Raw genomic sequence first — 25,378 nt, 5'->3', positions numbered from 1 at the left:
ACATAGTGAACATCTCCTTACTGGAGGGCCACACTTCACCCAGTGAGGGGCAGAGCACTGAGCTGGCAGCTGTAACCGTTGAGCGCTGGTACATGGCGCCAGGAGTGAGGAGAATAGAGATTCGTCAAAACAAAATTGTAGGAACATTATTCTTACCCCCTGGTGAGTGTTCACTGAAGTGGCATTTATTGGCAGTGCCTTAGTCAGCAGTCACTGAACTTCACATGCTGATTTCCTGCAGGCCTGGGCCCTTTTCCTGCTATGCTGGATCTGTGGGGAATGGGTGGAGGACTGTCAGAGTACCGCTCTGCACTTTTTGCCTCCTGGGGATTCGCGAGTCTTTCTGTTGCCTACATGGGGCACAAAGACTTACCTGGACCACCAGACATAATGAGTGTTGGCGATTTGTATTTCAAAGTAGGATAACTTTGTCCGAGTTTCAGTGTATAAGCACTGGATTTAACCTAACAGCCTTGTATTTGTTTGTAATGTTTTTGTCACTCTCTTAAAATGTCCCTATTTATTTTGTTTGGTCAGTCAGCCTTCCAGCTACTTCAAGATCACTGTCAGGTCGATGCAGACAGAATTGGGGTCATTGGCCTCTCCTTTGGAGTCTGTCTGACCCTTCGCATCGCCACTAGGATTGGTGTTAAAGTGCGTCCCAAACTCACCTGTTTTGAAATCTGCCGTATGATCATCACATTGTTATTTGCATATGAAAAATACAAATCTGATAGACAGGCAATTATGAATGACGTTAACATTCATTTGTTCCCCCTTCCAGCCATCATGTTTGATTTGTATTAACGGGCCAGTAGGAAGCCCGCTGTTAGATGAAGATGGCAAGACCAAAACAATTGAGAGGTAATGGCTGGTTACTTTAGATTCTACTCTGAGATGATGATGATGATGATTTATCCAGTCTATTTGAACCGTTCACTTCTGGTGTCACTTATAAGTACAGAGTACTTATAGATATTTCTTATTTTAATGTTGGTTTCAATTTCTGGACAGTGATGCTTTTTATTTTGATAGCGTGGCCTCTGTATACCTCTCCAGTGGATTTTTAACAAAATCCCACATTAAGATGGGCAGTCTAACAAATTTTAAATATAAGTACTGATTTTAATAATGTACTTTGTGGCTCTCTTTTAATCTGGATAAATCATGGTGGTAACTTATGGTGAACCTGATTGGGGCAAGGTTATGTTGAGTTTCAGTGAAATTATGTGTTTACAGTATGCTTTAAGTGCAATATACAGCCCCAATTCCAAAACAGTTGGTGCAATGATTTGCACATTTCATAAACTCCTAATTTAGTCACAATGGAGCAAAGAAAATCTCTCAACTGAGAAAAATATGAAGTCTGTTTGAATTTGATAGCAGCGCTGTGTCTCATATGTTAGGAAAGGGCTCATATTAGGAAAATTACTCTGCTACATTTGTGGGGTATTTATTCAATTCAATTCAATTTTATTTATATAGCGCCAAATCACAACAAAAGTCGCCTCAAGGCGCTTCATGGATACAGAGAAAAACCCAACAATCATATGACCCCCTATGAGCAAGCACTTTGGCGACAATGGGAAGGAAAAACTCCCTTTTAACAGGAAGAAACCTCCGGCAGAACCAGGCTCAGGGAGGGGCGGCCATCTGCTGCGACCGGTTGGGGTGAGAGAAGGAAAACAGGATAAAAGACATGCTGTGGAAGAGAGACAGAGATTAATAACAGATATGATTCAATGCAGAGAGGTCTGTTAATACATAGTGAGCGAGAAAGGTGACTGGAAAGGAAAAACTCAATGCATCATGGGAATTCCCCGGCAGCCTACATCTATTGCAGCATAACTAAGGGAGGATTCAGGGTCACCTGGTCCAGCCCTAACTATATGCTTTAGCAAAAAGGAAAGTTTTAAGCCTAATCTTAAAAGTAGAGATAGTGTCTGTCTCCCGAATCCAAACTGGAAGCTGGTTCCACAGAAGAGGGGCCTGAAAACTGAAGGCTCTCCCTCCCATTCTACTTTTAAATACTCTAGGAACAACAAGTAGGCCTGCAGAGCGGGAGCGAAGTGCTCTAATAGGGTGATATGGTACTACAAGGTCATTAAGATAAGATGGGGCCTGATTATTTAAGACCTTGTATGTGAGGAGCAGGATTTTGAATTCAATTCTGGATTTAACAGGAAGCCAATGAAGGGAAGCCAAAACAGGAGAAATATGCTCTCTCTAGTCCCTGTCAGTACTCTTGCTGCAGCATTTTGGATTAGCTGAAGGCTTTTCAGTGAGTTTTTTTGGACATCCTGATAATAATGAATTGCAGTAGTCCAGCCTGGAAGTAATAAATGCATGAACTAGTTTTTCAGCGTCACTCTGAGACAGGATATTTCTAATTTTAAAGATGTTGCGCAAATGGAAGAAGGCAGTCTTACATATTTGTTTAATATGTGCGTTGAAGGACATATCCTGGTCAAAAATGACTCCAAGGTTCCTCACAGTGTTACTGGAGGCCAAGGTAATGCCATCCAGAGTAAGAATCTGGTTAGATACCATATTTCTAAGCTTTTCAGCGCCGAGTACAATGACCTCAGTTTTATCTGAATTAAGAAGCAGAAAGTTAGCGGCCATCCAGGTCTTTATGTCTTTAAGACATTCCTGCAGTTTAACTAATTGGTGTGTGTTATCTGGCTTCATGGACAGATAGAGCTGGGTGTCATCTGCATAGCAGTGAAAATGTATGCTATGTCTTCTAATGATGCTGCCTAGGGGAAGCATGTATAATGTAAACAGAATTGGTCCTAGCACTGAACCCTGTGGAACTCCATAATTAACCTCAGTGTGTGAAGAGGACTCTCCATTTACATGCACAATTTGGAGTCTATTAGATAGATATGATACAAACCACTGCAGTGCAGTACCTGTAATACCTACAGCATGTTCTAATCGCTCTAATAGGATATTATGGTCAACAGTATCGAATGCTGCACTAAGGTCTAGCAGGACAAGCACAGAGATGAGTCCACTGTCAGAGGCCATAAGAAGATCATTTGTAACCTTCACTAAAGCTGTTTCTGTGCTGTGATGAACTCTGAAACCTGACTGAAACTCTTCAAATAAACCATTCCTCTGCAGATGATCTGTTAGCTGTTTGACAACTACTCTTTCAAGGATTTTTGATATGAAAGGAAGGTTGGAGATTGGCCTATAATTAGCTAAGACTGCTGGGTCTAGAGATGGCTTTTTGAGTAAAGGTTTAACTGCAGCCACCTTGAAGGCCTGTGCTACATAGCCGATTATTAGAGATAGGTTGATCATATTTAAGATCAAAGAATTAATTAATGGCAGGACTTCTTTGAGCAGTTTTGTAGGAATGGGGTCTAAAAGACACGTTGATGGTTTGGAGGAAGTAATTATTGAAGTTAACTCAGAAAGATCAATTGGAGAAAAAGAGTCTAACTTAACATCAATGGTACTAAGAGTAGCTGTAGATAATATTACATCTGTGGGATGATTATTGGTAATTTTTTCTCTAATGATAAAAATTTTATTTGTGAAGAAGTCATTACTAGTTAACGTTAAAGGGATGGTTGGCTCAAAAGAGCTCTGACTTTTTGTCAGCCTGGCTACAGTGCTGAAGAGAAACCTGGGGTTGTTCTTATTTTCTTCAATCAGTGACGAATAGTAAGATGTTCTGGCTTTGCGGAGGGCTTTCTTATAAAGCAACAAACTATTTCTCCAGGCTAAATGATGATCCTCTAAATTTGTGACACGCCATTTCCTCTCCAGATTACGAGTCATCTGCTTTAGGGTACGTGTTTGAGAATTATACCACGGAGTCAGGTACTTCTGATTAGAGACCTTAGTTTTCACTGGAGCTACAGTATCCAGAGTCGTACGTAGTGAGGAGGTGAAATTATTAACAAGATAATCAACCTCTGTTGGGGTAGCGTTCAGATAGCTGCTCTGCTCTGTGTTGGTACAGGGCATTGACGATGATAACAGTGGCTGGATTATATTCTTAAACTTAGTTACAGTGCTTTCAGAAAGACATCTACTTTGATAAAGTTTACTCTCCACTGCTGTGTAATCAATTATTGTAAATGTAAATGTTATCAGGAAATGATCAGACAGGAGAGGGTTTTCAGGAAACACTGTTAAATGTTCAGTTTCTATGCCATATGTTAAAACAAGATCTAGAGTGTGATTAAAGTGGTGGGTGGGTTCTTTTACATTTTGAGAGAAACCAATTGAGTCTAATAACAGATTAAATGCCATGTTGAGGCTGTCATTTTTAGCATCAACATGGATGTTAAAATCACCCACAATAATTATTTTATCTGAGCTCAGAACTAAATTAGATATAAAGTCTGAGAAATCAGACAAACTCTGTGTAAGGCCCAGGTGGACGATAGATGATAACAAGTAAGACTGGTTTCTGAGTTTCACAGCTGGGGTGGACAATGTTAAGCATCAGGCTTTCAAATGAATTAAAAGTCTGTCTTGGTCTTTCATTAATTAATAGACTGGTGTGAAAAATTGCTGCCACACCGCCCCCTCGACCCGTGCTTCGCGATTTCTGGTAGTTAGAATGACTTGGGGGTGTTGATTCATTTAAACTAACATAATCATCCTGCTGCAACCAGGTTTCTGTAAGGCAGAGTAAATCAATTTGTTGATCAATTATTAAGTCATGTACTAACAGAGACTTGGAGGAGAGAGACCTAATATTTAATAATCCACATTTCACTGTTTTACTCTTTGGTTCAGATGTGGATACTGTATTGTTCTTTCTTTGTAATTGTTTATGTTTAAGTTGTTTGTTGCTGGTTTTTAGTTTGTTTTTTTGTCTTTTTGGAAGCTGACACAGTCTCTATGGAGATGGGTTTTTGGGGGGGTAGCAGGAGGAGAGAAGCTGCAGAGAGGCGTGTAAGACTGCAACTCTGCTTCCTGGTCCCAACTCTGGATAGTCATATTTTGAGGGGTTTAATAAATTTGTCCATATTTCTAGAAATGAGAGCTGCTCCATCCAAAGTGGGATGGATGCCGTCTCTCCTAACAAGACCAGGTTTCCTCCAGAAGGTTTGCCAATTATCTATGAAGCCCACATCGTTTCTGGGACACCACTCAGACAGCTACCAATTTAAGGAGAACATGCGGCTAAACATGTCACTCCTGGTCTGATTGGGGAGGGGACCAGAGAAAACTACAGAAAACTAATAAAAAGCATTCCCAGTTAATTACACCAACATGGCTGTAGGATCCCATGCAGACCCCTTTGCATCCTCTTGTCTCTTGTCTGATCACTGTTATAGCAACTTGCACACCAAGTTGAATTGATTTTAGTGACCTCCGATTGGCGTAACTGGGTGTCATTACTGCCAATGTGAATTATGATTTTACTGAATTTACGTTTACCCTTAGCCAGCAGTTTTAAATTTCCTTCAATGTCGCCTGCTCTGGCCCCTGGAAGACAATTGACTATGGTTGCCGGTGTCTCTAGCTTCACATGTCTGAGAACAGAATCACCAATTACCAGAGTTTGACCCCCAGCGGGTGTGTCGCCGAGTGGGGAAAAACGGTTAGACACATGAACGGGTTGGTGGTGTACCTGGGGCTCACCGTCACCCAGCCGCCCTCTTTCCCCAGCTGCTTGGGATCTGCAGGGGAACAGCTAGCGGGGCCTATGCTATCTTCGGCTGCACCAGCTACAGGGGCCTGGCTAGCTAAGGGTGAATGAAGGGTATGAAGCCAAGTCTCCAATTCAGTAATCCTGGCCTCCAGAGCTGCAAATATGCTACATTTGTTACAGATATCATTACTGCTAAAGGAGGCCAAGGAGTAACTAAACATCTGACACAATGAGCAAGAAAGTGCAGGAGGGACAGGTGAAGTAGCCATGGTGCTAACGAGTCGGCTACGAGCTAAGCTAAGCTAGCGAAACAGTACAGAGACAGTGAGTGAATACTTTGGCTATAAATTAGGTAGTGAGTACACAGAAAGTGTGCTTCGGATGAAGCACGTGAAGATTATACTCTGAAAAAAGAATGTATTTAAAAGTTGTTAATTAAATTGCTAAGCAAATAAGCTACTCAGAAACACCACTGTGTTTGAGCAGGAACAGGAAGTGATACTCTACCACAGAGCGAGCGAATGCCAAGTGTAGTTTGATTGCATTGACAATCATTTGAAATCAGTTAAACTAATTTGGCTTTTCTGTGGCAACAAACTAACAAGCACCCAACAAACTCTTTATTGGGTGTGTGGAGTATGTCAGACCTGGGTAACATTTAATTACAGATGATATATTGTGCTTAATTACATGACCTTTTCCCTTTTCCTTGCCATGCTTTTCTTTCCCAGTCATTCTGGTACAGAATAATCTTGACCCATGAAAGCCATCTGCTGATTGCACGCATTAACGGTGATACGACTGTATCTGTCGAGTGATCTTGCCTTGGTTAGGTGTTGTGAAGTTCTCTTTCTTAACCATGGAAATAATTCTGTGATGCACTTTAGCTGCAGGTTTTTGCGAACTCTCTCGTAAATTTGTTTTGATTTTGCAACAGTTAATGAAATGCTCTCGTAAAACCTAATGAATTCTACTTGAAAGTCTTAACTTCAATCATATTGAGTCTTTAAAATCCAGTGTGGTGATGTACCTTACAAAAGTATGTTGTGGTCCAAAAACATAATTGTAACCTGGACTTTTATCTAGTTCAGGATCCTCAGTCTACTCCAGGGCTTACATAGTAATCGCTGTTTTTAAGATTTTCATGAGTAGGTGTTAACAAACAGTACCATCTCTGTCCTGTTCTGCTCTTTAAGTGACCAGAAACATTGGGAGCTCGATGATCGAGGCCATGTGAGTTTCAGACATGTCTCTCTGCCGGATAATCTGCCCCCTGAGAACAAACAGAAGGTTTTTCTCTGCCCATCACACATGCATAGAGAAGCACATGTGCATAGAGCTCAGTAATCTCTGCTCTATATTATTGATTTTTTTTTTCTCTTATTTTCTTTTTGTAGGTAAAGAACATCACCTGTCCTCTCATGTACATAGTGGGTGAAGACGATCGGTGTGCTGCAAGCACAGAGAATGCAGATGTGGTAAATTAACTTATTTTACTTTAATTACAATTACAGATTACATTTTAAATGTTATACTGTCCTGTATATATTATTTGGAGACTCTTGATGTCTACTGAAAGGTATTAAAACACTCTAAGAATACAACAGAGTCATTTATAGTCACCTGAATGCAGTTTTGTATATTGTCTGTGTGGACTGACTGCACACTGTTTCATTGTTTACACTGGTGATCACTGGTCATCAGATTGAGGAGGCCCTGAGGTCTGCAGGTAAATCCCAGCTGTTTACCCGTTTGTCATATCCCGGCGCCGGTCACCTGATCGAGCCACCCTACGCACCGTGTGCAAGAGCGTCTCTATGGAGAGCCAAACCAGAGAAATGTGAGCTAAAGTTTTCCTCCCATTGTATTTTATTAAGAATACAATATATAATGGTAAATAAATTTGCAGTTTGTTGTTTTTGTTTTTGTTTTTTTGTTTGTTGTTTGTTCTTCCCTGCAGTATTCACTCTGTGGGGAGGTCACCCCGCACCCCACGCTGCTGCTCAAGAAGATTCCTGGAAGAGGATCCTAGAGTTTATGGAAACCCATCTGAAGCGGTGAATCGCCACATAATCTCCAATAATCCATCGCTAACATGATTCTGAAATCCTGCATTTGTTTGAGCTGTGAAAGATGTCCTACAACTGGTGTGCAACTTGGTTTAAAAAAATAAATAAATAAATAAAACTCATTTAAAAACTATTTGGGCCACAAGAGGTCGCTGTTTGGTTGCTATCAAAACAGCCAGTTCAGTATGAGTCAATCTGCACCGTACAAAGGAAAAGAAAGCTTTCAGCAGTTTAGACCCACACATGTTGGGCTGTCAGGTACAGCTGCGCCTATACTACTCAACAAGTAGTATAGGTGTTAATTTTCTTAGCTGGACTGCATTACATGTACACACATGTCTGTTATTTGTCTTTCTAAAAGATGGCACCAGTCAGCTTGGCCTTTCCTCCTATTTCTCAGTTTGTGTATCCTCGTTTCCTTTCCTCACCTTTTTGACTCCTCACAAGGGGAAAGAGGAGTGTGTAATAAAAACAAAAAAAAGACGTCCTTGCTTCAGATGATGGCATGTTGTGAAGCAGCATCTGTTAAACATGTCTCAGTACTGCTGTAGTTTATCGATTCTGTCAGATGAACATAAATGTTTAGTAATGACAGACAAATATGTGGAAGTATCATACATTTATATATTTTTGTTTCTCAAATACATATTGCACGCATGCTATATTAGAAACTCACCAGCCATTTTATTAGGTATACATTGGTAGTGTCCGTTTGGACCCTCTTTTGCCTTCATTACTACATTAATTCTTTGTGAAACAGATTCAACAAGGTGCTGGAAACATGCCTCAGAGATATTGATATGATAGTGCCACACAGTTGCTGCAGATTTGTTGGCTGCACATCCATGATGCAAATTTTGTGTTCCACCACATCCCAAAGGTGGATTGAGGTCGGGTGACTGTGGAGGCCTTTTAAGGACACTAAACTCATGTTCAAGATTCTAGTCTGAGACAATCTGAGCTTTGACATGTTGCGTTTTCCTCCTACAAGCAGCCATCATGAGATGGGTACACTGCAGACATAAAGGGATCGACAGGTTCGGCAACAATACACTGGTAAGCTGTAGTGTTTAAACCCAATTGGTAGTAAATAGCCAAAACTGTGCCAAAAAATATCCCCCACACTATTTCACCACCAGCCTGAACTGCAGGATCCATAGATCCAAAAGTTCATCTTGCTTACATCACATTTGGACTCTACCGTCCAAATGTCACAGTTGAAATCTACTCTCATCAGATCAGGCAACATTTTTCAGTCTTCCGTTGTCCAAGTCTAGTGATCCTGTGCATGTTGTGGCCTCAGCTGATAGTAGCCTTCTGCTGCTGTAGTTTATCTGCTTCAAGGTTTGAGGTTTAATTTTGTGCCTTCAGAGATGCTATGCTTTGGTTGTAAAGAGGGAGTTACTGCTGCCTTCCTGTTAGCGCAAATCAATCTGGCCATTCTTCTCTGACAGAACTTAGCAGGTCAATGTCTACATATTTAAATCTGTTGAGTTGCTGCCTTGTGATTGGCTTATTAGATATTTGTGTTAATGAGCAGCTGAATAGGTGTACCTAATAAAGTGACTGGTAAGTGTATTCAGCAAACATTTCCATACTAACAAAAAGTATCAAACTGCGATGCATGACTAATAAGAGTCTCCCAGTCTCACAAAAAAAAAAAAAAAATACTCTCCTTAAATTAGTAATTCATGTGCATGCAAACTATTTCTGTTGCTTTGGAATAAACAGTTCATTGCAAGCAGAGGTGACCATGGCAATGAGGGCAATGAACTCTTTGAAGTCGATCTCCAAATCTCCGTTCTGGTCAAGGTCAGTGAAGAGTTTATCCAGAGTGTCATTCTCCTTGATTTTCTGTTTAGCAGGAAAATTGCATTAAAGTTCATCATTAGCAGTAAATGGACAGTATATTTAATAACACTGATAAATCTGTAGCATCACCACTAACTCTACTAGGCTTAAATCTTAATTACACCGGAATAGAAGGAAAATTGTTAGTTATCTAATATGTTTTTAACATCTCTGAGACTCAGCTGTGCAGCGTGTCAACACTCGAAAAGGAAGCAAATAAAAATCCACTATAGCCCCAAGCAACCTTAGTCAGTTGTACATGCTTTGCTCGTATAAATTTTAAATTCATCAATAATGTTTGTGAAATTCTGTGCAGTTTTTTTCTTATTTAAATACACACTGTGCTGTGTGCCAAAAAATTGATGCATGCTTATTATTGTTGTTCTAATTACTTGTCATAAACACACCCACTTTGCAGAAGATATCTTACCACTATGAAATTATTCATCTCATTGTTGATAAGTTCTTTAAGGTCTGCTTTCTTCAGATTGCACTTCTGACCCGAGTATTGGTGGAAAGTTTGAATAATAGTGATCATGCAGCTCTCCAGGTCTGACATAGCATCCTTTGTGGCCTGAGACAAACAATTTGAATCAGTTCCCGTTCTTTTGTCCACCACACAAAGAAGTTAATTGTCCGTCTGTTGGATTTTCTTCATTAAATGCACTATAAGCATGCATTAATAACAGCATATTTGTATCCTGATCTTGTAGGACAACATTTAAAGTAAAATCTGTTTTGCATAGGGAGCATTTTGTCTTTCTTACCTCCATCTGTAGAACCTCCTCTGTCTTCCAGGGATCTTCAGTGTGACTGAAGGCTTTTCGAGCTGCGACTTCTCTGCCTTGCTCAAATTACCTCGGGCACTAAACTGTATTGATCAATCGTCTCACACTCACCATGTAATGCACAACTAATGGATTCTAGTGGTCAAAGCTTCAACCAAGAACCATTTGCCTGTAAAGTGTGTGTGCAGTAGTCCTTATGTGAGCAATATACTGTATGCATTTTTATTTATTTATTTTTTTCAGCACTTAAAAGCTTAACATGAGACTTAAATGAAGGCTAACCTCAGATGAGCACATAATGGATACTTTGCTGAGAACCATGAGGTCACAAGTAACAGAAAGTCAAGAACTACAAGAGACTTTAAAAGAGTTAAATATCTGCAGATCTGCATCTCTGAGATTTCTTTGAGCTCAAATGAAGGCCAGTAATATCTGACAGTGTCTGATAAGAGTAAATAATTATTAGTCACCAAGCAAGATTTTGTCCTTATGCAAAAGAGAGAATTCAGTTGCTTTATGTGATTTAATCTAATTTACAGATGCAACTATTTGCATTTGTCTTAAGGCTCTAAAGCAGTTGTGAAAAAACAATCCCAGTGAACTGCCATACGTGTCACATGGAGATACAGTACAGTAAGAGCTTCAGTAGTATTCTTAACTCAGTACTGTGTTTGGGGTCTTAACAGGAAGAGATGCTGAAATTGCCTGTGCCTTCCCATTAAAGGAGCTCTAAAGAGTTCAAATGGAAATCCATTTCATTACAGTAAGAATATGGTTATACGATACCGCATAAAAAAAAGCATGACAGAGAACTAATGTGCTCCACAAAGGCAGATGGGGTGGTGGGGGCGAGTTTCTAATAAATTAGACATGATTACTGGGGGCATTGCTGGGGCTTAATCAATAAATTGCATTATATTGCACCGAATATGGTCTGGAAATGTACAAAATGCTTTTCCTATTAGTATAATTAGTATATCAGTATGATTTTCCACCCTTCTACCTTCTGGAAGAAAAAAACAAGGTCCAGATTATTCACATGTTGAATACACTCAGCGAATTAGTCAGTAATATAAAAATATTAATTTAAAACGGAATCATTTTATGTTCATAAACAGTGTAGTTTCAGTTCATTTCTAATGACCTGGATTCAACATAACCTTGTTTCACATTATTTAAGAAATATCATTAAAAAAAACAAGAACGTCCTCAAGAAGATGTTTAAATAAAGCTCCATTATCAATACCTATTACATGCAAATTGAGTACCTCTTTTTCAACAATACTTGTCCAAATATACACAAAGGACAACTTACAGTGCTGTGAACAATTCCTGAGTCATTTCTTTATATTTTGCTTTTTTAAATTGGTCTTGAGCAATAATTCTTCAAGTTTTCTGGAGGCCTTTGGAAGTTTTTCTTTGCACGCTGGCTGATTTTTCCGACCACTGTCAGATGACTCTTTGTTTTGTTTTTTCTTAAGCCACTTAACCCTCACTTATGTGAGGGTTAAGTGGCTTAAGAAACCAGCATAAAAATATAACCAGCACCAGCATAAAAAAGACGAAAATCAAGGGATGAAATGAAAGAATCAGTTTTCAATTGTAAAAATTGACCCGGTTTGAGGTGTTAATTTCAGATTTTTGTTTTTTAGTTTTTAGTTTTACTCGTATTTATTTGTGGCATTGATGCTTTTATTTTGTATTGGAATTTGAAATCGATTTATTATACATTATTTATTTATTTTCATTTTATTCCTTTGTTCAGCACTTGGTCAGAGCATAAGTTGCTCATCCATCGTATTTTTTGATTTATACAGTAATACATTTTCTTCGTAGGGCTTTGGTTCGCGGTTTTGACATGCATTTATGATTCCCGAAATATGATCTCGAGTTTTACATTTGCACTTGAACGCACCGCTTCCCCCCCCCCCCCCCACCCCCACCCCCAGCTTGTTGTCCGCTCCTTGAAAACCCTACACGCCGTGCGTCACGTAGCTGCGCGCATGTCTGAACCTTGTATTTGTCAGCCTAGATGTGAGGGTGCCGTCCGCCCTTCTTCGATCGGAAACTCGCACTGACGTAAAGAAGCCAGAGCAGGCAGTTCTACGGGTTAATTAAGAGCTTTAAAACCGTAATTTTACAAGTCCACGCCTTTTTTTTCGTTTTTGCTTCTTGTCTCCTGGAAACATCCTCGTTTGGTGACTGGAGCACTAACAGAAAAACAGGTAATGAGAAGAGGGACACACGAGAGGAAAAGAGGCAGTTTTTAACCTGGTGTTTGGTAGGCTTTCATTTATTCCACTCTAGTTTTTCTTCGCATTCGTATTCCTTTGCTCGTAAATACCTCGATAAAACCTCAGCTGACCTTTTTGGCAGAGGTTTATCGGAGAGCAGACTGAAGCTCTGTACAATTATATTTATTTGTAAATATTTATATAATTGAGCTTAAACTGATGCTTTTTTCCCATCTCCAGGAAAGAGGCTGTCTTGCTGTTTAAGATTACTAATAGCACTCAAAGGTGTCTTATTAGCACGGAGTAGTGATTAATGCAGACTTAATTGCTGCTTTTTGGTATTTCCCTCCTAAGACTGTGACTAAGATGGTGACTGTTGATTTTTATTTATTTTATTTATTTATTTTTTGTGGTGGTGGTGTTTTGTTTTGTTTTTTTGTTTTGTTTTGTTTTTATTAAGTGTTTCATACTTTCGAAATCGTAATCTGCAGATTTGGCCTTATTATCTCTGAAACTTGCTGCATAGTCACATCACTCTCTCACACTCACTTCCTTCAGAAGTGCCCTGTTTTCATTTTGAGTCTATAATTAGCCTAGTGTGCGAGCTGTGACCGCCCTCATCTCTTTTTCTCTCCCACACTCGTACACACACTTTCCTTCTTTTGGTCGGTTTCACTGAACTCTCTGCTCTTCTTTCTCTGTTCAGGCATGGCTGATCTGCTGAGGCTGCTGCTCAAGGTGGCTGAAAAGGCTGCTAACGTGGCTCGGGTCTGCAAGCAAGAGGCTCCCCTCTTCCAGCTCCTTGTGCAAGAAAAGACCGGAGATGACAAGAACAAGAAGTTCGTCCAAGACTTCAAGACGCTCGCCGATGTGGTGATTCAGGAGATGATCCGGCATGATGTTGGCGCTCAGGTAAGGACAAGTCTTTGTGAAGCCGGCCAAGATCGGACCGCATGTTGCATTGTAATTGTGTCATTTTTCTTTTGTCCAGTTCCCTGACATGGCTGAATTCATTCATGGCGAGGAGTCTAACAAGTTTGAAAACGGGCTTGGTAATTTCTTAATATTACACATAACACACTACACGCTGGGCCAAGAACAACAGCTTTTGCTCTAGGGCACTTTTGTAGTCTAATTTGGGCATCACTAATGCCTCTTTTCACCTGCCAGATCTAGAACTCCTTCCCTACATTAGATAGAGTTACTTAAAGCTGGGATGGGCACCTTAAAATTCCCAAAATTGGAACCACTGATGTCTACAAGTTGTTAAAAAATAATAATATTTGTTTCTAAAAAGCATTTTAAGAGCAACAGTGTCTACTTCAGGACAATCTGATCCAATGTTGTGCTGTTACAGACGTTCACACCTTGAATCCTCCATGCACTCTAATGAGTCCTGCGTATGAGTTTGTCAGATGTGCCTCAGGATTATTCTGGTGGAGCCCCAGCTGTGCTTTTGTCTCAGCAGTGCAGATTCATAAATATAACATCCAGTATTAAGATGTGCTGTGTAGTAATAACCATGATGATAATCAGACTACCTTCATATTAAAATCTAGAGGAGCTAAATATACACTTGGCAAATGATCTTTACTTTAATCTATGAGTACATAGTGAACACATTAATATGTTGCTGTCTAAATATTTACCATGGCTGCACCTTGTACAGTAGAAACATTTGAAGTGGTTTGTTGTAAAGTAATCAAAGTCTCTCTGCCGCCAGGAGAGAGTGTGATAGTCACGGTTTGCAGCACAGAGGAGGAGACGGCGGCGTTGCTGGCCACCGTGCTTGACGATGACCACACAGCAGCTTCTCTGCTGGCTAAAGCCATCCACCAAGACCCGGCGACCATCGAGGCAAACACTGATGGCCTGACTGTTTCCCTCAACCCCTCTGAGCTCGGCATCTGGATCGATCCCATAGGTGAAGAGCTCACCGCTTACCACAATCCCAGTCAGCAGAGCTCATCATTCATGTAGGAGCTTAGTTTGTCTTTATTTTGCTTTTTTTTTTTTTTTTTTTTAATACTCTAGATGCTACCAGCCAGTACATACAGGGCCGAGAGAAGGAGCTGGAGGAAGGCCGCTTATCTCCATCAGGTCTGCACTGTGCGTTGGTTCTCATTGGCGTTTACCTGCGGAGCACAGGCGAGCCCATCATGGGCGTCATCAATCAGCCGTTTCACCACAAAGATCCAGCAGGCGGGGGGTGAGTAATCAATAAAAAGCGATGCATGCTCACACACCCTGGTAAGGAAGTTAATGTTGTTTTTGGTTGCGATGTGCACTTCCTCATCATTTAAAGAGTGGTCTCTGGACTGTAGGTGTAAATAGACTGCCGAGTTCAGGCCTGATTAGGTAGGCAGTTTAACCCTGCCACTTTGGCAGGGTTAAACATTCAGTTCCTACTTTTTGCTGGACTTTATAATATCTATGCAACAACCTCTGGAGCTGAAAAGCCAGTAAATGTTAAAACGCCCAAGTTAAGAAAAGAAAAAAAGTATCTTTACAGGCTCTTACAACAAATGAATTTGATCTCTATAATTTCCCCTGCTACAGCAGCTGTATTGCTGTAGAAAGCTCACCTCTTTAAATTTCACCAAAGCTTGCATGATGCAGAATTCAGAGAAATTCGATTAAACAAAATCAAATTCAGGTAGAATGATGGTAGAAAAGGGGAAATGCACGAGTCTGACAAGATCATGGGAAGAAACTTTAGTTTCCGTGCACACAGGATGCACAGGAAATGCCCGTCCTATAACCTGCATAGTTTGAGGTTTAAACATTTTTATTCTATCCCACATAAGCATAATCTTCCCTACATTTCCATCCCTCTCTATGAAGGTTGTTTTCTACATTTACCTTTTACTTTCTTCAGCAGATTATTAGACAATTACAGAAAAACTACACATTTCATATTAACCTCACCCTACTGCAGCTTTTATGTTAATGTGACAACATTGACTTCAATTCTGTTTCTGGTTTTCTTTGTGTTTGCCTCATGTGACTAGAGGGGTTTTTTACATTAAGATTTAAGCTAAATATTAACAGATTGAAGAGTTTGAGCAGATGCCATGCATGTCACAGCAAACTTCACACTGTGTTTAGGTGATGGTGTGACATGATGAAGCTTCTGAGCCCCAAAATAAGATATTCTCACTTTACCCCCGATTCTCTGCAGGTGGAAGGGAAGGCATTTTTGGGGCGTGTCCTGGGACGGCATCAACGTCTGCTCTGTGTCCCAGCCGAAAGATGGAGAGGATCGAGGGCTATCTGTGGTGCTTAGCTCCAGTGAGAAGCAGGTGGTAAAAGGTGTGCTAGCCTTGCTCTGCAGCTCTGACAAGCTGATGTACGCCTCTGGAGCCGGGTACAAGATCCTGTGTGTCATTGAGGGCCTGGCTGATGTTTACATCCTCTCAGAGGGAAGCACCTTTAAGTGGGACTCCTGCGCTCCTCACGCCCTGCTCCGAGCACTCGGTGGGGGGGTGGTGGACTTGACTAAGCGTCTACAGATGACCAGTGAAGGACAGGATCACACAGCAGAACTGACCTATCATGAGCCTGACACTGAGTGCAAAGGAGCTGACCGCTGGGCTAACCGTGGCGGCCTGGTGGCTTATCGAGACTGTTCAAAGCTCAACACTGTCATCGCAGCTCTGAAGGGCAAGCTGTAGATGACAGAAGAGCAGATGTAGCCGGCACGATCTGAAGCATTTATACATATGATCATGTTTTCGATATTAGGCAAGGAAAATTATGGGTGTAGAGGTTGAAATATTTAATTCATAAATGATACAGTCTTCTTAACCAGATGCTTATGCAGTCGTGTGTGTGTGTGTATATATATCGCAAAGTGACAATCAGGTCTGAGCCAAATTATATTTGCAAATGTTTGACTTTATGTCAAAGATGGAGCTGACACCGATTCCAACTTTTGTAAAGGAAAATAAAGTTTGGATTAAAAGCTCCAAACATATAGTTTTCAGGCATCTTTATGATGTCATCGAAAGGTTGATTAAGCTGGTGCTTGAGTTTGTGAGGACCAGCCAATCAGGATAAAGTTGGCTTAAATGGAGAGGAGCTAAGGTTTATTTCAGACTGTTAACTGTGAACTGAAAATAAACACAGGGGTGAAAGAAGCAAGAGGGACACGATCCTTGCAGGACAATTGGCACTTGGGTTATGAAAAAGGAGAAAGCAAAACAAATGTGATGTTTATGAATCAATCAGGTAAATGGAAGAAAATAACATGCTGGCAATTAAGGTAGTTGACAATTTATCAAAAGATCCATGTAGGTAGTTGTTTTATGTCAAAAGCACAAAGGTATTACCTTTGTGCTTTTGACATAAGGCAATAATGAAATGCACTGAATTTATATATTCTAGAATGGGCTGCCCATTATCATTATTTTTTTCTTTAGAATAGCCCCCTCAGGTTCATTGAGTGCAATAGACGGAGGATGATGAGCAACAATCAGTTTTGATGCGTCATTCCGGGCTAAATATTTGTAAATGTGATTTCGCTCAGACATGCATTGATTAAGTGTTGCATTTAGAGTGTTTAATATAGTTGCGAGGAGCTTGAGCGCTCACTGCTGGGCAGCTGAGGAACACTCCAGGAAAGTTAATGGTAATCGCAGGGTCGCTTCTGAATACAAGATTTTTCTTTGCTTTAATGAGGCGAGTGAGATCTACTTTTTTTCTTCTTCTTCTTTCATCGTTATTTCATATCTAACAGGTTATAAATGAGTGAATCAGACTACAGTTGAGTGGCGTGCAGTTATCTGCACCTCTGTGAAATGATTCCTTGTAAGGCCCCCCTTTTTCGTAGCCATAACAGGGGTAAAGGTCAGAGTGGGAAAGCCATATGAGGTAAAACTCACAGAGATTCCTTCTCGGTGTGGGTTTACAATAAAATTAAATATTAAGCCAGTCTGAAAGACAGGATCTGTGCCGGCTTGCAAGCAGCCGATTCTTATCAATATCTGCTGCTTGCAGATAACCTCACTTTGTTTATGTTTAAAGTGATATAATAGTGATATGCATTGTAACTGAGGTGTAATTAAAGTTTAATAAGCAGGGAACAGAACAGACATTGTGCATATTGGAAATCCTCTTTATTTTGGAAACCAGAGAAAGCGGCAGGGGGAGTGGGGGGGAAGAAACCCAAAAGTGATATTTTAAAACCAGCCAGGGAACTCGCCTCCGTAGTCCCTACAAAAAACCCTGATGATTGTCTGATATTTTTTGCAATAATTCTGCATATTCTGTTAAAAAACTTTAAGGAAAAAAATAATTAAAAAAGGTCATTGTGTTGGCTCTCTCTTTAACTTGTTGGACTTTGAACTGCTACCTTTAACACACGTCACAGCACGTTCTCAAATCAAGCATGAAGCGGTCACAGCTGTGGATCCAGTTTCCTGAACAGGAACTGAAGCAAATCCCCAATTAAGCTGGAATCTGTTTTTATTTTCTCACTTTAACCAGGACTAGATTTATGTTTTCAACTGGGACCAAGAAAAAGGAAGGGACACTTTAGATAGACACTCATTTACTCCCATGTCCAGGAAACTGGTCAAATACATATAACAAAAAAAAACTATTTGACACATGAAGTAAACATGGCAAACGCATCGTCCTGCTTGAGCTCAAACTATATTTGCAACAAAGACTTCTTTCAAGCTTCCAGACGAACACACGCCTTGCATCACAAAAAGCATTCACATACTTTGTCAAGAGGGTAACGGATGTGCAATCAAATGTCACTCATTTAACTTTCAGATTCTACAAAAAAAAAAAAATATAATAAATCTTGATTTGTAGATGAGCTGTTAGCTTAGTGAGCTACACCTCCTACTCAGCTGCAGCTGGAGCCTTGTTGGCTGGACTAAACCACTGATGACAGATCAAAATCCCTCTCATGTTATTACAGTGGTGGGTGTGCAAATGAACACAAAGGGAAAAAAATTAAATCACCAACAATGGACGTACTCAATGGACGTGATCAACTGTCAATGTTAAAAAGAAGCGCTTTTATCAGATGCCTCATAGCATACAATTGCCATATCACTACACAATCTTCATGTCAGGTGTAAACAATAACAACGGTTTTCTTTCATTAAGCTTTGACAAAAATTAAAGTGTCATTTCTGACCATGAAACATGTCAACAACAAACCAAACAACAAAATGCAACTAACTAGGATTTTTCTGACCCCTTCTTGTTTTTACACAGTAATACCGTGGGGATTAAAAGAACATTAGTCGTTTAGAGTCTGATTAGAGTTTACGTGAACCTCGTCCAACACAACTATGAAAACCCGTCAGGAGTCGCTGAGATGACGGTGCACCCTGAAACAAGCCATGAGAGCAATCGCTTTGGACTAGAATCAGATCTGACGTGTCCTGAGCTGGGCGGTGGCTATAAGATGCTCTGTAACATCACGACTGGCTCAAAAACTGCCACTGAACAACTAGGTCCAGAATGAAAGACCAGGCAAATAAATTACTTGCAATAGTGAGATATTGTCTAGTGTTACATCAGTTATAGCCAAAATAAGGTCCAACGGTGCTGAAGGAAAAAGAGACTTTGCAATGGACAAAAAGTAGAACCATTTTTACTTAGAATCAAGCAGCTGTTAAATGTTCGGTTGTGCAATTAGCTTAATAAAGTCAATTACAAATTTTTTATTTCCTCTTTGAGATGTTACTTTTACATTTTTAGAAAGTGGTCTAAACAGTGTGAACCATGATGTGAATCGACGTGGCTGTGCTACATTTCCACACATCCTGCAGTATCTGCATATTGCAACGTTACCACTTCAGAAAGCTCAGGGTAAAACAAACATTTTAAGGGGTGAGGTGCATCTCTATAATTATCATGCTAAGATATTTTTGTCCTTTTCTTTCTGTTTTTTTGTTTTACAAATCAGACACAGAACCACAGCTTGGCCTTTGATTTCAATGGAAAAGCAGATTAGCAGTTGTTTAGACCTGCTCATAAAACAACATGACTTCTCTCAAATACTTAAATGTGCTGCTTTGGTGAGTTAAAACCACTCCCCATTTTATAAATAATTAAGCTCAGATGTGTTAGGTTAGATTCCTTTCTGAAATATTGTGGGCGATGTGCAGCTTCAGTAGTAGAGCCACATGCCTCTAATATCAGTAACACTAAAGACTGTGAAGCTGGCCAGATTAGTATCTTCATTTTTCGATCACAGTGATGCATAAAACCACAGTCCACACCGGCTTTAACCCTCCTAACCGTCACTCTGCCTGAAGCCAATTTCTTAAGCTAACTATATATAAAACGTTAACAAAAGTGAGAGAACTGAAGTTTTAAAATGCAGGTGAAAACATCATGCAGTGAAGGATTTGGCAGGATGTGATTAAAAAAAGAAAAAGGTTTAATTATGGCATCCTGATAAGAACTTCAATGCCAAGGCTACAGTCGTCTTTAAGACCAAAATGACAAAAACAACAAAAAAAAGTAAGGTGGATTAAGAGGTAAAGCACCATCACTGCAACCTCCTTCAGAACCTCCTTCAATACTTGTATTCAGTTGACAGACTCCTCTTCGTGATCCAGTCTCTCTCTGCTCTGGCTGATCTGACCCCCTTGAATCTTCTCCAGTTCAGATCTTGGCATGCCAGCAGGCAGGCGAGAGACAAACATGGCCATTATATTTTGTATCCCTGTGTTGCTGTTTTCATACACTAATAAGTCGGCGAACTTCACCTCTGGAAGGGTTTGCGGACCTTCTTCCTCCTCCTGGGGGGTTTGCCACTTTCAGCCCACGTCTCGCTGGACTCGGGCCGGTGACCTCCCGACATGTAAAAACCTGTCTGACTTGGAGGAGGGGAGAAGGGAGGCGCTCCAGCACCAGGTGGGTGATGAGGCGAACCTGAGTGGAAGAAGCTTCCATTGGCAGCCATGTCATTAGGAGGTCCTCCCTTAAAGATTCGGTTGAAGAAGTCCTGCAAATCAGCTGGGTTGGTCGGACCTGCCGCTTGCTCCGACGGCGTCCTGAAAGATAAGATGGAAATTTAAGTTTGTCGAGGGAAATAATGTTGTTGCGTGGAGAGGAACCTTTTTGACTATAATTGAAATGAATAGTACAGCTTTCTTTATTGTAAACGTTGTTATTTCCGCAATACACAAGGGGGAGCTCCTTCTATGCCATACACAGCCAAATGCATGTAAAATACACACCAACATAATGCAGATGGCAGACTAAGAAAGAAATACAAAGAACTAATATCAAACATGTTTACATTAATCTAATTTGAGCAAAGTCAGACATTTTACAGGTTATTTGTTTTAATTTCTTCTCTAGTGCCAAAACATTTGCATTTTCCCCTCTCTGCACATTTAAAAGGAAAACTCTCAGTCTGCCGTTGGCAAAGGGCAGATGTTTAAAAACAAGTGGGATAAACCTGAGCCTTCGTGTGGTTTGTTTGTTCAGATCGCACTCAGGTGCAGACCAAAACAACCACACAAAGACACTTTGGTGGTGTCAGTACAGTTCCAAATGAACTCCAGATCAGCTCGTTTATGTTGTGAACATGATCCAAGCTCGAGTCGAACCAACGACCAGGTGTACGTTGCAAGTTTGAGCTAAAAAACTTTCCATAGCCATGCATGCTTTAAATTCTTGAGTGTGACAAGGTACTATTGACAAGAAAAGGTCTGCACGGGCCTGCAACTAGCTGTGAAATGAACTTTCCAATAGTCCATAACACAGCATCTTCTTCCTGTATTTACTTTTGTTGCTTCCACTTCAGACACATCTGGCCAATAAGTGGAATAAACATCCTCATGTGGTTTGTAGTGATGCATTTCAGTTCCCTTAGATTTTTCTCCATGTTGCGTGAAAACAAACCAAATCACAGTGAAAAGCTAAAAGCTTACAAACTCATCAGCTGATTCAGACCACTTAATGAGTTTGTAACTATAGGCGTGAAAACGCCCCTAAGTGTGATGGAGAAGGATCAAACTGTTTGTTTTACATCATAAATATTAGATACAGTATCCAAACGTTCACCCAGAGGGATGTACCTGTGTCGTGTGGCATTGCTGTTGTTCTTTGAACCAAAGGAGATGTGATATGGGACCCGGTGTGTATCAGGAGAAATTCCAATTCTCTGGCAACCTGCCCACTCTGAAAACGAGATAGTATCATAAAAGGTCACATGAGAGTAAAATGTTCAGCAAGAAAAACCCGTACCTTGTCAGTAGCCTGTCGAAATATTAACAAAGATTGTTGGTAAACGCAAACTCTGAGATGCACTACTGGTTTGTTACTAACGAGCCGGACAGGTAAACAACAGCTGATGCTCACCTGTAATATCATACACCTTGCCATCCATACAGGCAAAGTATGTGATGCGTAGGCCCAGCATGCTCGATTCAGCCCACAGGTCCCCTTCCTCGGCGCTATGGCAACGATTGCATTCAGCACAGAACCGGGCCTCAGCGGGTTCACGATCCATCTCGAAGCGCCTTCATACACACACAGGAAACAAATAAAACACACCTGTGCTGAAAGCCTACAACACAAGATTAGCTACAGTTTTATAGAATTTTTTTATTTCATGTGCAGCTGTGTGATGGCGATGCTGGATGTGTAACACCATACTTGTGTTTGCCTTCACACTTGGTACACATCATAGTATTCATGGCTTCCTTCAGGTCATCCTGCAGTTTAGTGAGAAACTCGTTCATGGACTTTGAGAGCTCAGTCGCTGCCATGCGCTTCCTGCATGAGAACGAGTAAGACAAGTTGTTGATCGGAGATAATGAGTGAAATGTACAGTTATTTATCAAACTGTACTTGAGTGGGTTTTGTTGTTTTACCAATAAGAACTTACAGAAATAACTTAAGAAAAATCATTGCAATAAAATAATTGACAAGATGATTTAAAATACAATAAATAATTGTGATTAAAATATTTCTTTCTTTTGTAATTTTATTGTTGATTTATTTTTCCCCGTGCACTTACAACTCGTACTCTCGTCGTGTCTCCGGATTACTGACAATATCCCAGGCAGCCCTGAGCACTTTGAACGCCTCTCCAGCTCGTGGGTGTTTATTCTTGTCTGGATGGACCTAAAAGAGAACGGACAGAGGAAAAGGTTGCATGAGTAAAGAATCAAAATTAGTCACTACAGCAGCCATGTAATAGTAAAAATTGAAGAATTTCTGATTCTCACACCTGGACAGCCAGCTGTCTGTAAGCCTTCTTCAGCTCAGTGTCAGTGGCATGCACCTCAACACCGAGAACTGTAAAGGGATCGAGCTCATCCTCTGGTACCTCAACCAGTGCCAGCAGTCTCTCCAACTCCTGGCCCGGTTGAGCTCTTCCTGCTCTGCCAGGTGACCCCGGTGCGGATGGCGGTACATGACCATCCCTCCTGAATAGGCTTCGGGCTTTCTCCAGCAAGGACACTATTCTTTTCCAAATGCGTGTCTCCTGAAAAGCCGTCCAATAGTGCTTCCCCCTATCCCCACCAATACGAAGGAAAACCCCCTTGGCCCACTGCAATCCCAGAATAACCAAAGCACAGAAAAATGTGAAACAAGATAAGGCAACTGTCTTTATCCACTTTACTGACCTAACAGTTTTATCCACCACACAAGCTCCTTTGCACTTTGCCCACTTCAGAATCCGGATCGCATCTGCCTTCATTGCAGGAACATCAGTGATCTTAACAAGGAGCTGCTGCCCAAGGCTGTAAAGTTTTACAAGTCCAGTCTCCACTCCAACTCCACAGTTGTGAGTTAAAGTGACAATAATCTCAATCATCATGTGGATGCAGGAGATGCACCAGAAGCTCAGACACTCTGACAGCATCTCCTTGAACGCTAAGATGAGCTGGTTTCCTGTCCTCCGCCGGCCCCGGTTCTGCTGATAGTGGTGGTGGTTACGTCTGCGGGTCTGCTTGTGCCGACCGCCACTTGACATAACATTGCCTCTCTGAATCTGCTCTAAAACTGACCCACTGCTCCTCAGTTTGCACTTCCTTCCACTTCCTATGTTCCTCCAACCAGACTCCCCATTCATGTGCTGCTCCTTTGCGGCATCATCCTCTTCTTGGTTTATAACCTGTGAGTTCTCATTTTCTGTAGTCTTGTCATGCTCAAACTCTTCTGAAACCTCCTCAATATCATCTTTGGCCTCTGCTTCACCAGCCCCAACGTCTTGTAGAGTGGCTGGGTTTGGGGTTTCCTGAGATTTGAGATAGGCTATTTTGTCCTCCTGCTCGCACGCATCCTCAACCTCACACTGACTTGAACTGGTCACTGAGGCCGAAACACCATCAGGGAACTCCTCGTCAGTGTCCACAACATCCATCTCTTTCTTAGCCGCTTCTCTTTCCATGTTCCTTACAGCAATTTGACTGAAGCGCTGTAAAATCTGACTTTCATTAAAGAGTTCCTAAATCCAGAATTTGAGGCCACATTTTCCCCAGGCTCTCATAAAAAAGCGAGTCTGGGGGTTCCCATGGGTCAAGTTCAGGTGCACCGCATCAGCAGCCACTTGTACGTATCAAAAGGCTTTTGCACAACTCACATAATGCACTGGAGCTCCTGAAAAGCAACAGATATGAATCAATCTCCAGGTTTTGATATCACAACAAGTCTGTGTCACCCTACTTAATATAAGTGAATCCTTGTTCTTGTTATTTTTGGCTTTCTGATTTCATATATAGCCATAAACCATGTAGTTCTAGCTCACACTATCCCTAGAATCCCTAACATCCACATCTCCACGTTGTCTCTCTAACTTTGTTTCCAAGTGATTTTTTTTTTTAATGTATTGGGTTAAATGCAGGAAAAAACCTTAGACGTTCCAGACAACTGAAAAGTAAGAGCATTACTTTAAGACAAATGCTTTGACACCAGAGCGCATAATAACTGCTAAACTGTAAGTTTTAAAAGAAACAAAAGGGGGTAACTATAAATTAACAAGTTACGTAGTCAGTGAGCAATGTAGCTGCACGACTTCATCGGTACAACTGTATAAGTATCAAGTAGTTACAAATACCCTCTTTGGAGCTACTTTTACGCGTATTTACACAGATGTGAAAACACAGACTACATGCAGTTACCCTGCTTTGTTGTTTGCTAATCCAGTTAGCCAAACAAGAACGCAGTGTGTGTAAAACCCGACCTTTAATAAACAATCTCTTAACCTTTCACAGTAAATAAAAAAGTATAAAGAAGTCAGTCAGACCCTTAACATGTTAACTGTGTTCAAATCACCAGATGTTTTAAAAGGCGGACAATGTTAGCAGGCAGCCCTGGTGTTAGCATGAGGAAGCAGCCAAGCAGGATGACAGACTGGCGCTACGGGGGCTAAAATTAGCTTGCCTCTGGATAGTTAACCTGGCAACATTTCGACTAAATAAGGCCACAAACGAAGACAAAACAGGCGACTGTTAATGCTTTTAGCGAGTCAGCAGTGAACTATTAGCTACTAGCAGGACTAACTGAAATATAAACGCCTGTTTCCCCTTCCTGTGTGGTTGGTCTGGCTACTAACGCCAAGACGTGTTTAAACACCGGGACGTCCAGTGCAACAAAGAAGGCAAATAATTCTGCGTTTTGCATTAAAACAAATGAAATGTCATATATACCTCTCGGATAACTGTATAACCTTGTTTGTTAACAGACATCCAAGTGTCGGTGTTGTTTTGTTTTTTTAAGCCACTTCTTCTTCTTCTGCGGCTCCTTTTCCCACTTTATTTCTACTTCCTCTTCCGCCTCCAGCTCCCTCTTCGCGGTTTGCGCGCGGTTAAAACACAA

The 25,378-nt window shown here is 40.9% G+C and overlaps 4 protein-coding genes across 8 annotated transcripts in view; 2 read left to right on the top strand and 2 right to left on the bottom strand.

Moving 5' to 3' along the window:
* The window catches only part of LOC146518718 (peroxisomal succinyl-coenzyme A thioesterase-like), a 27,489-nt gene extending 19,780 nt beyond the window's left edge, over positions 1-7,709 (top strand). For all 4 annotated transcript variants that reach the window (XM_085160076.1, XM_085160075.1, XM_085160074.1 and 1 more), the window contains 8 exons: positions 1-162; positions 242-417; positions 538-654; positions 785-864; positions 6,823-6,916; positions 7,024-7,104; positions 7,331-7,466; positions 7,587-7,709. The exon at positions 1-162 is cut by the window's left edge and continues 29 nt beyond it. In XM_085160076.1, the coding sequence (XP_085016202.1) occupies positions 1-162; positions 242-417; positions 538-654; positions 785-864; positions 6,823-6,916; positions 7,024-7,104; positions 7,331-7,466; positions 7,587-7,687 (947 nt within the window). In that variant the 3' untranslated portion in view covers positions 7,688-7,709. The remainder of the gene's footprint in view (positions 163-241; positions 418-537; positions 655-784; positions 865-6,822; positions 6,917-7,023; positions 7,105-7,330; positions 7,467-7,586) is intronic.
* On the bottom strand, positions 7,567-11,831 carry LOC146518717 (protein S100-B-like). The gene is made up of 3 exons (XM_085160077.1): positions 10,314-11,831; positions 9,977-10,120; positions 7,567-9,549 (listed from the first exon to the last, which is right to left on the bottom strand). The coding sequence occupies exons 1-3, from the start codon at positions 10,317-10,319 to the stop codon at positions 9,400-9,402; spliced, it is 300 nt and encodes a 99-aa protein (XP_085016203.1). The 5' UTR covers positions 10,320-11,831; the 3' UTR covers positions 7,567-9,399.
* A 495-nt stretch (positions 11,832-12,326) lies between these two features.
* inpp1 (inositol polyphosphate-1-phosphatase) lies at positions 12,327-16,380 on the top strand. Of its 2 annotated transcripts, none has more exons than XM_085158858.1 (6): positions 12,327-12,559; positions 13,275-13,480; positions 13,560-13,620; positions 14,292-14,492; positions 14,603-14,777; positions 15,750-16,380. In XM_085158858.1, exons 2-6 carry the CDS (start codon positions 13,277-13,279, stop codon positions 16,240-16,242), a joined length of 1,134 nt encoding a protein of 377 aa, XP_085014984.1. In that variant the 5' UTR covers positions 12,327-12,559; positions 13,275-13,276; the 3' UTR covers positions 16,243-16,380. The 2 variants fall into 2 exon arrangements, with proteins under 2 accessions (XP_085014984.1, XP_085014985.1); XM_085158859.1 differs by having other exon boundaries at positions 12,327-12,615.
* A 1,283-nt stretch (positions 16,381-17,663) lies between these two features.
* Positions 17,664-25,333, bottom strand: dnajc14 (DnaJ (Hsp40) homolog, subfamily C, member 14). The gene is made up of 7 exons (XM_085158840.1): positions 25,210-25,333; positions 22,785-24,160; positions 22,572-22,678; positions 22,208-22,327; positions 21,911-22,071; positions 21,628-21,730; positions 17,664-20,595 (listed from the first exon to the last, which is right to left on the bottom strand). Exons 2-7 carry the CDS (start codon positions 23,949-23,951, stop codon positions 20,304-20,306), a joined length of 1,950 nt encoding a protein of 649 aa, XP_085014966.1. The 5' UTR covers positions 23,952-24,160; positions 25,210-25,333; the 3' UTR covers positions 17,664-20,303.
* Between the last annotated feature and the right edge of the window lie 45 nt (positions 25,334-25,378).

This window comes from Neolamprologus multifasciatus, chromosome 5 (genome assembly GCF_963576455.1).
Source record: "Neolamprologus multifasciatus chromosome 5, fNeoMul1.2, whole genome shotgun sequence".
Classification (NCBI taxonomy): Eukaryota; Metazoa; Chordata; class Actinopteri; order Cichliformes; family Cichlidae; genus Neolamprologus; species Neolamprologus multifasciatus.
This window is presented reverse-complemented; position numbering and strand designations above follow the sequence as displayed.

Coding starts and splice junctions, on each gene's coding strand:
- LOC146518717 (XM_085160077.1), bottom strand. Junction 9,550..9,976: donor AGATGAATAATTTCATAGTG/GTAAGATATCTT, acceptor CCTGCTAAACAG/AAAATCAAGGAGAATGACAC.
- inpp1 (XM_085158858.1), top strand. CDS start 13,277: ATGGCTGATCTGCTGAGGCTGCTGCTCAAGGTGGCTGAAAAGGCTGCT. Junction 13,481..13,559: donor GGCATGATGTTGGCGCTCAG/GTAAGGACAAGT, acceptor TCTTTTGTCCAG/TTCCCTGACATGGCTGAATT. Junction 14,493..14,602: donor CATCTGGATCGATCCCATAG/GTGAAGAGCTCA, acceptor TTAATACTCTAG/ATGCTACCAGCCAGTACATA.
- dnajc14 (XM_085158840.1), bottom strand. CDS start 23,951: ATGGAAAGAGAAGCGGCTAAGAAAGAGATGGATGTTGTGGACACTGAC. Junction 22,072..22,207: donor AAGTGTGAAGGCAAACACAA/GTATGGTGTTAC, acceptor GTGTGTATGAAG/GCGCTTCGAGATGGATCGTG. Junction 21,731..21,910: donor CAAGGTGTATGATATTACAG/GTGAGCATCAGC, acceptor TCTCGTTTTCAG/AGTGGGCAGGTTGCCAGAGA.